The sequence below is a fragment of the Macrosteles quadrilineatus genome, unplaced genomic scaffold, assembly GCF_028750875.1.
Source record: "Macrosteles quadrilineatus isolate MER2022 unplaced genomic scaffold, UCM_ALF_1.0 Scaffold_2__2_contigs__length_208266976, whole genome shotgun sequence".
Classification (NCBI taxonomy): Eukaryota; Metazoa; Arthropoda; class Insecta; order Hemiptera; family Cicadellidae; genus Macrosteles; species Macrosteles quadrilineatus.
In genome coordinates, this window is record NW_026542595.1 from 100474014 (window position 1) to 100484214 (window position 10201).

Consider the following 10201-nt stretch of genomic DNA (forward strand, 5'->3'; position numbering starts at 1 on the left):
CATGATAATAAACTAAAATGACAATAGTCAGTAGAGCCAACCATTACATCTCCCTCTTTAAAGGTTGAGTTTCTGGGGAGGTTTTATAAGTCGTCTTGATCGGGTTGTTATGTTAGCAGAAGACATTCCAGAGGTGTTTGGAGGAACCGTTGAAAAGTTTGGCATGTCTTCATGATGATCCATCGGACCGCTTGTTAATGGTTGACTGTTACGGTTGTGGCAATGATCCTTCTGACTATTTGTTGATGCTTGATGGTTGTGGTAACTTTCCTTTTGAATGTTTGGCATTGGTTGTAAGTGAAACCGGTTTCTTCGAACTATGGTTCCTTTGTCCGTCAGTACTTTATAAGATCGTGGTGAGTTTAACTTTTCTACGACTTTTCCTTCACGTTTCAAATCAGATATCCAAACTTTGGTTCCTGGGTTCATATCTGATAAGGGTCGAGCACCATGTCGTCGATCGTAATTTCGTTTGTAATTTTGTCTATAATGATTCTCCTTCTCTCGGAGATGACTGAAGTCTGGCTTGTTCTCCAGATGACATGGTAAGGTAGGCAAATTGTCCCGTAGTCTGCGTCCGTATAATAACTGTGCTGGACTGTAACCGTTGGCCAGTGGAGAGTTCCTGTAAGACAACAAAGCTAAATATGGATCTCCTTTGTTCTTCTTTAGAACAGCTTTTGCAATTTTTACAGCTGCTTCGGCTGAGCCATTGCTCTGATGAAACTGAGGACTGCTTGTTTTGCATAAAAAGTTGTACTCTTTGGCAAATTTTCTGAATTCTGCACTAGTGATGCCAAACTGCGTTCCACTATCTGAATATAAAACTTCAGTAAAAAAGTTAAATTTCAGTGTCAGTATATTAATTAATACATAAATAGTTGAAACAACCAAAGCCTTTGGTTACTCCAAACTATGCAAATACCGACTGCGCCATGTATTAAACCCATTAAATCAGAATTGATCATGATAGAATAATCTAGGTAAAAGTTTTTTATTAGTATCAATCAACTCCAAGTAAACAAAAACAATTAACACATGATAATAAACTAAAATGACAATAGTCAGTAGAGCCAACCATTACAATTTCTTACACATTGTTTCAAATTCGCCAATCGTCATATCGGCGCCCACAAAGTCGTCATAGATACGCTTCGTGTAGTGTTTGTTCTGCTTGAAAACACACAACAGGTTCACGTTGTTACGTATGACTTGCATATCAACCCTACCGTAACTCTGACTCAGATAGACGCACGACAAGTTCCTGTGTCTGCCCCTGATGAAATAGCTTTTTATAACATCTTGCTTTTCCATCAGACAGTCGTCGAACACAACAAGTGAGTTTTTCTTACACTCCTCCAAAGGGGGTAAATCTTCACAACTGCTGAAGAAATACACAATCTTCCTATTCAATGTCCGCTCTATATCCGTGTACTTTTGACGTAATTCCACATATGCCGCTTGTTCAATCGATTTGCTAAATATATATAAATTCCGAAACAGCACACCACTAGGGTTGTAAATCAGATTCAACAACAAGTTCGTCTTCCCACTACCTGAATTACCGTTAATTAAACAGCGAAGTGGCTGGGGTATGAGGTTTGTATCCGACGCCTCTTCGTGGTAACTAACAATATTCATCACTTATATAAACCCACTGTTGATGGCAACGGTAATTTTAAGATGTCTCCAATGTTTTGATTATTCGGTGTATTGGATATTCATAGCTTAATCGATTTTAATAAAAGGAATTTTTGTTTTTGTTATATTTTTTACAAATGTCAACATATCAAAATTATCATCCACAGTTGCTGTATTTCTATTGCATTTTTCGATGCCCTCATCTGTTAGTTGTTTAAGTGCTTGATCAATTACCAACTCACCATCATGGATGTACTCATTCATAGCAGATTTCGAATTCTAAAGGCGGCACACACCTTTTAGCTTTCTTCAAACGTCTGTTTTGAACATCAATAAATCTGTATATTCTTTTATTAGAATCTGTGTTTATACTTTTAAATAAACAAAACACTTGTTGTGTCCTATTTTTCATTATGTTTTTATACATTAGTTTTTTTTCTACATGTTCGATATTGCGTCGATGCCTCCTTAGACTGGGTAAAAGTTCTTCACGCCACCAACTTCTAAATTCTTTCATTCTCTTATTAGCATTTATCAAACACGAAACAGCACACTTGTTTATGTAAACAGTGTTGGGTCGTTTTCGTATAGCGGATTGTGTGTCATGCCTTTTCAGTTCTGAGTAAGTTTTTTATCCTCCCAATCAACACGTTCGTAAATACATTTTCCCGGTCTCGCATAGCCCAGTATGGTTGCAATAGAATTTCCTTCAAACCACGGTTTGTTAGCATGATCAAGTATAATTGAAATACTATGACCATTAAACACAAACTCATTATTCGCTATGTCGATTTTAGACATTATACTATATATACACGAGCACAAACAGTCCGTTTTTGTTAGAGAACAAACTTGTGTGAATGTGTTTTAATACATCATCTAAATGAATACCGGTACGCCAATTATAAACTAGGGCACCAGAGTTGAGATAGACTTATCTGTACAACTGATGACGCAGACCGGCCGTGCTTCTTATCTGGGTTCAACTCTCGCACTGCCGCAGATACGTATTGTCTTCTATATATACCGCAGTGTACCGTAGAACAGTGTACACACAACGGCAGTGTAAGTGTACACCGTAGAACGGTGTACACACAATGGCAGTGTGTGTGTGTAAGTGTTGTGTAACATTGTGTGACTAGCAAACTCAGTTGAGTGAAACCGAAAAACTCTCAACTGAGGAACCAAACAACTGTGTTGTAAGTATTCGAAAGTTTCAGTGTTTTAGGTGTCTGAAAGCTGAACTAGTTACACTGATATAAAACCAATATAAAGCATGCTGTTGAACTATCAATTGCAATAGTATCAGCAGAATGTACTGAGTGTGGTTTGAATATTGATCGTGAGTAAAAAAAATATTAAAATAGTAAACTTTTATTAAATATTTCATCATATACAATTTATTGTAGTAACTCCTAACTTCTTCAATTGTCGTTTGAGAAATATTCTTCAGTAGTTTTTGCAAAACCTGTTTTTATAATCTTCTACTGTTCTCAATCTGTTGTAAACACTACATCGTGCATTTTTCTAGTACCACTAAGCGATTTTGTGCCCTTGTATACAACAAATACGGGTTTATCAAATTGCATAAGTTTCTTTATATTGTCGGGTGTCAATCTTGTGTTCCAACTCTCAGGCAGTCGAATTTTCATATTGCCACATATAATTTGAATCTGATCACCATACTTGGAACTCACAATTTCTATATCCTCTACCAAATACTTTTTATCAATCTCCAAGTCAGCAACACTTATATAACGGCTTCTGTTTATTTTATCTAAGAAGTCCGAGAAGTCGATATCATTAGAGTTCTCCATGACCGTCTGCCTATATATATTCACATACTTTTACGACAAACAAAAAATTTGCAACATCTGTCGCCGAGTATTATAAACGGTTTTATAAAACCGAGGTCGCAATAAAAAAAATAAACACGATTGCATCTTATGAATAAATTATACTCGTACAAAATCTAAATACACAATACTGTTCGAATCAGGATTGTGCAATAATGAACCATTTTGATCAAACAGTCCGATTTGAATTTGTTGAATTTGATTTAACCCGTCTTTTAATGGTACATAGTGGGGGTATTGAGGGGTTTCAGAAATTTTATAGCCGTGTTGTGCTTTTGGAAAGAATTGGTACAATATCGACGATTCGTCATGTCTGCGATAATGTGTAGAATGGCTCGTATAACTGCTGTTTACAATATTACAATGGATTTCGATAACATCCACAGGCCGCAAATTTGGCGCAGTATCAGCTTTATAGTGATTAGATAACTCTGAATCTTTGTCCTCATTAAACCCCAACAAAAAGCGCATTGTGTTATCCATTTGAAACTTTAGTGGTGATTTTATAACGACACGATTACCTTCTTTAAGTATTTCAAACTGATTTATATCCACAGTAAAACTGGCTTTTTCCAAAAACCCTCGTATGTGCTTCTGTAGCGATTCCATTGTCCAATGTCCACTGTTAATCACCAGAGGTGTAAGTATGTTTTCAAAAGTCATACTAGCAGTTTGCACTAAATTATAAATGTTGTTTTCAGAATAAAAACCAATCAACGCTATCTGGTACTTTGAACTCTCACCCAAATACATCGGGTGCTCCAAATGGATATTTAACAACGATGTATTTCCCGTCAGTTTTAAAATTGTCATATCTAATAAATATATGGTGCAAAGAAAAAATATATTCTTAATTGTTTTTGGGTAAACTGTCATATAAATCATTAATGTTTTCTCTTGCGTTTTCTTTTAGTGTTTTATAACGGGTTTCCAACTCTAGGATTTTATTCACAAGTTCGTCCAATTGTAGTTTTACCACAACATCGTTTGCTTCAATGGCCTTACCAACGCCGCTTATTCTCTTATGGTTTTGAATCTCGAGCACATCCACAGTATTAGTTGTGGTAGACTTTTTCGGCACAATGTGTTTTGTTGTTTTGATCGCGTTTTTAATGAGTTTTTCCAACTCTAAAAGGTCTTCCTTAATTGCAACATCGTTTTTGTCTATGGGTTTAGCGGTGTTAACAATGCGTCTCCCTTTAACACTCAAATAGTTGCCCGATATACTAATGCTATTCACCAAAGAATCGGTTGTTTTTAGATGCCCCATTAGCTTATCCTCTATTTGTTTGAACATTGTTTTAGCTCCGCTGTTGAATCCATTCTGTAAGTTTCGTATCTTTTCATCAACTAGAGATTCACTAACACCATCTGAAATACTCTGGGGTAGTTCGTTAAATCTGTTTATCGAAAGATAATCCATGTCTAAATATATACATTAAAAGGTTTGTTTTACTAAAATAAAAAAAAATAAAAATACTTTATTATAAAATTATAGAAACCAACATAACCATACATATTTGTTATTATTCAGAACCTGTTCGATTTCATTCCAACTCGCACCATTTGAAAATCTCCTTAAAACCTCCAAACACAGATGACCACATATTGGCGGATCGTCATATTCCTGGTATCTATTCATATTGTATAATATACCATCGTCCATGTTCACATATTCTTTCAATTCCAACAACGGTGGTGCGTCTCCAAATGAGTCGAAATATGTAACTCGGTTGCCTGTTTTCATATAACAAGTCCAGTGTGTACCACCCGAATCTAAATTGCCTAGATTTATAATTCCACATTCGTTTTCACGCGGTTTGTTTGGTAAGGCTTCCCTCATAAAAACACCACGAAAGTTTCTTATTCGTAAAACATTAGCCCAACACTCCAAGTCAGATATTGTTAGTGGGCTTATTTTTTTTTTGCACCACTCAAGACCCTGTTCAGTTCTCTGTTTATATGTCTAGTCAAACCGGCACCACTTGCATCTTGATCTATCAGAGTATCCAACTCACTATCAATTAATTTCTTAAGCCATGGCACAAACTGATCTTTCAACAGTGGCGCGACTTTGCCTTTTATCAGTGGTGATGCAACTTTCTTAAAATATGGAATATTGTTTTCAGCCAGCTCCAATACTTCCCGCAATAAACCGCCATCAATCATCTCCTTCAGTTGACCATAATCGAAAATCAACCTCACTCCAGTGTTGTTTTTTATGGCTCTTTCCACCTGCTTATGTTGGTCACTATCAAGCGATACTTCAACATTACCGTTTTTCAACTGTTCCTTGGAGAGATATAGTATAGCACGTTTGAGCTTTTTGTGAGCAATTCGCAATTTGTTTAGTTGATTCTTCGTCAGGTTTATCTTACGTTTATGCCACATTGTTATTGTGCTATATACACACTTTACCAATTCTCAATCGTTTACTTAATTAAGACTCGATTGCGCATTTAAAGTCTATATTACAAGCACATCTATATTTCGATATATAGCAATGGAGTTGTACTGTCGCATGTGCAAAATAAACACGGCGTCTGAAAACATAAAGACCACAAAAACTAGAAATAAAAGATGGTTGTCTACATCAAAATGTGCAGTTTGCGGCAGCGTGAAACACTCGTTTATAAAGGAGCCATATGAGGTTTTAGAGGCCAAGGAGTTGCACAGGCCGGTTATTAAAAAGTTCATTAAACGCCGAATAGTCACCAAGGGTATCGACGATTTGTGGGCTGCAGATTTACTAATAATGAAGCAGTACGCTAGGGAGAACAAGTGGTACAAGTACATTTTAAATGTCATAGATACATTTAGGAAATTCGTTTGGTCCGAACCTTTAAAGAAAAAAGACGGGGCAGAGTTGACAACGGCTTTCGAGAAGATTATAAAAAGAGCAAACAGTGATGGTCATGAAGCACCGAAGCTTTTACATACCGACAAAGGTACAGAGTTTAAAAACAAACCGTTCAACAACATGTTGAGGAGGCACAATATCAAACTATACCATACAGAGAGTGAAGAGAAGTCCGCAATAATTGAAAGATATCATAGGACATTGAATGAGAAACTTAAAGTGAAATTCCAAGTCCGACAATCCCACAAGTGGTACGATATACTACAAGAAAACACAGACGAGTATACCAACACGATTATCACCACACTATTAAAATGAGACCAGTAGAGGTCAACAAAGATAACGAGGCTGATCTATTAAAAATGTACATTGAGCGCGAACACAAAATTCATAAAAACAGCAAGTTCAACCTCGGTGATAGAGTTCGTATCACGACGAAAAAAGACGTGTTTGCGAATAAATATAAACAAAACTGGACTTCGGAGATATTTACAATAGCACGAATTCTAAACACTAGACCGGTTACTTATAGGATCGCCGATCAAAATGGCGAAGAAATTATAGGCGGATTCTATGAAAAAGAACTGCAGAAGACTGCTCTCTGAATTTCTGAGGGTGCCTCGAGTCTTAGTCCAGACATTCAAGTCCAAAGACTGAACCCGCTCTGGGGGGCTATTCAAGTCCAAGGAATGAGCCAGCTCTAGAAGGTTATTCAAGTCCAAAGACTGAACCCGCTCTGGGGGGCTATTCAAGTCCAAGGAATAAACCAGCTCTAGAAGGTTATTCAAGTCCAAAGACTGAACCCGCTCTGGGGGGGGGGCTATTCAAGTCCAAGGAATGAACCCGCTCTGGGGGGATGTACCCGCTCTGGGGGCTCTCATCCTCATCCTGCGCTAGAACCGGTGAATACATAACTACTTGAATCAATGTCACATACTAGGGATTACTCCGGCGTCGACGTTGACCCAAAATAGAACTTTGCTATCCGATTTTTTGTGCAAGCTCCAATTGAATGGTGGGTCCGAGCCTATGCCCGACAACCTCCGACCGGACCTCACCAAGGTCCTCGAACCCTCTGGCACACACACTAGGACCAGCCAGGATCTCATGGATGATACCGCCGAGCCCCTTGTCCCTGCACAAACCGCACAAGCCTTTTTAGACACAAATACCATCCACACTACGTCTCAGCAGCATCCGCATTTGCCATTCCTTCCAGGAGTCGCGCCCTCCAATAACACGAGCGCGAAGGAAGAACCCAACCAGGCACCTACAGATTGGACCCATTTGGTTCAAGCCACCGCCATGGCCGTGGGCCAGCAGATCGCGACCGCCATGTCAGGCACCCACTCCCCCTCCCAGGCAGGCAGAAATAGGTTGAAAGTTGTCGACGACCTCGTCAGAGATTTGCCAGTCGCCACCGGGGCGGAGCCAAGAAAGCTTGTAGAATTTCTTGTAGCGGCCATCAAAATAGACAAGCTAGGATTGTGCGCGGATGAGGATCTGTTGATGGCTATTCTCCCTCGCACGGCGGATCAAATGAGAGTATTTTGGTTGAAGGGCATTTCTGATCGCGCGAAGCTGGGACAGGTCATTGAAAATGTTAGAGATTTTTTTCTCCCGGGTCAGGTCAGGCACACAATAATTTCTAGCACGGTTTACAGAATACAGAGGCCGTCTGAGTCCCTCCCAGAGTTCGTCGAGAGTATTTCTGGGACGTCAGCGTTTTTGATTCCCCATTTTTCCCAGCAGCACGTCCTGGACACAGTTTTAAATGGTCTAAATGGACCAACGCGAGCAGCTTTGGCGGCTTTCCCCGCGGCACGCTCCTTGACAGATCTTCTTGCTCTGGCCCCTAGGGTTCAAATGGTGCGCGCGCTGGAGGGTGAACGCACCGTGTCGCGGCCAGACAGTCAGCGCAGCACGGAAAATTACCGACCGCAGTCACACCATCCAACATTTTCTTCGTCACGTAGCCCCGGCTACCGACAAGGCGCTCCAAGCCATCGTCAAAATTTCGCGGGACCGGCGAACAGACCATACATTCCTAGGTATCCCTTCAACGATTTCCGAGCACAACCGCCTGGAAACAATCAATCGCCGCCATCTCACAACACCAATCCAAATCGACAATTCAATTCTTCCATGATAGGGCAGGGAAACGACAAAGGGGGGCACCGTTAGGCGTCTCAGCGCTCCCCGTTGTTCAAACCGTAACACCGACGCCAAACAGTCAAACCTTAAGAAACAAGCCAAAGGGTTCACCAACCGTACCTAAAACCGAATTATGCCATGTGACCTTGAATTTTCAGGGCATATTTAAGGACGCACTAATCGACACAGGATCATCTTTCAGTTTGCTATCATTTGATTTTTACAAGCTTTTAAAGCGACACACAAGGGCCGTGGTCAAAAAAGAACCAACAAACTACACTGCGCTTTCAGCCACCGGCGAACCCATGGATTTCCAATTTCTAGTCAAATTGCATTTCAAAATCCAGCAGCTTTCCTGGAATTTCCCATTTTTAGTCACCCGCAAATTGCCTGTTCCCCTTTTGCTAGGATCGGATTTTTTGACCAAAACCAGAGCAGTCATAAACATGTCCAACCACACAGTTACCTTTCCTTACGGTTCGCCGAAAGCACTCCCACTCATTTTTACATCCATTTCCGAAGAGCAGAACAACCCGGTTGCCATGGGGGAGAACTTGACTCAAGCACAGAGACAATCAGTTACCAAATTACTTTCACAGTTCCCCGAAACAATCACCACCAGTTTAGGGCGCACAAATCTGTTGAAGTACCACATTAGGGTAAAAGAGAATAAGATAGTACGCAACAAGCCTTACCAGTACGCCCCTCCCAAACTTCTTTTGATGAGGCAGCATATCGACGAATTGTTACAGAAGGGGGTAATCAGACCGTCAACATCCCCGTACGCCTCGGCGGCGTTTTTGGTACCCAAGAAGGGGGACAAAACCCGCATGGTCGTTGACTATAGGAATCTTAATGCTATTTTAGAATTGGATGCAACACCCATGCCGACGATCGAAAGTGCCTTCCAGCACCTAGGGCAAGCGCGCTGGTTTACTCTCCTCGATTTGAACTCGGCTTACAATCAGATACCCCTGGCCGAGGAGTCTAAGCCCTACACGTCCTTTGTTGTACCTTGGGCACAGTATGAGTTCATCTATCTACCTTTTGGACTCGCTTCGGGAAGCATGGTGCTCACCTCATTAATTGACAGAATTTTTGGAGACATCAAATTTAATTACATATATAATTTTTTCGATGATCTATGTGTGTACAGTGACTCTACCTTTGAGGATCACCTGCAAAAGGTTGGGTTAGTTATTCAAAGACTTCGTGACGCCGGACTCACTGTCAATCCCCAAAAAATTACAGTTGCAGCCAATAAAATTCAGTTTCTCGGACACGTATTCAGTAACCACACCATTTCCATACATCCTGATAGAACAAAGCCAATTGACGAGTACCCCACCCCCAAAAATGTCAAGCAATTATCCCGTTTTTTGGGCATGACGGCGTTCTACGCACGTTTCATTAAAAATTACGCGACCATCACCATTCCTCTAAATCATTTGAAGAAGAAGGGAGTTCCCTTTGTTTTCGGCCCCGATCAGGTTCAAGCTTTCGAGACCCTCAAGAGAGCTTTAGTCTCTTCATCGATACTGCGTATGCCAGATTTCACAAGGGATTTTGTTGTTCACACCGACGCTAGCGGCTCAGCCATTGGGGCCGTACTGATGAAAACCCACGGAGACCAGTTGTTTCCAGTCTCGTACGCATCTAGGGCTTTAAACAAGCATGAATTAAATTATTC

The 10201-nt window shown here is 40.4% G+C and overlaps 1 protein-coding gene across 1 annotated transcript; it reads left to right on the top strand.

The window, feature by feature from the left end:
- The first annotated feature begins 6000 nt into the window (after positions 1–6000).
- LOC128984684 (uncharacterized) lies at positions 6001–6675 on the top strand. Its single transcript, XM_054404023.1, has one exon. It carries the CDS (start codon positions 6001–6003, stop codon positions 6673–6675), a length of 675 nt encoding a protein of 224 aa, XP_054259998.1.
- Positions 6676–10201: the final 3526 nt, after the last annotated feature.

Bases quoted from the DNA above. Each gene is read 5' to 3' on its own strand.
- LOC128984684 (XM_054404023.1), top strand. From the start codon at position 6,001: ATGGAGTTGTACTGTCGCATGTGCAAAATAAACACGGCGTCTGAAAAC.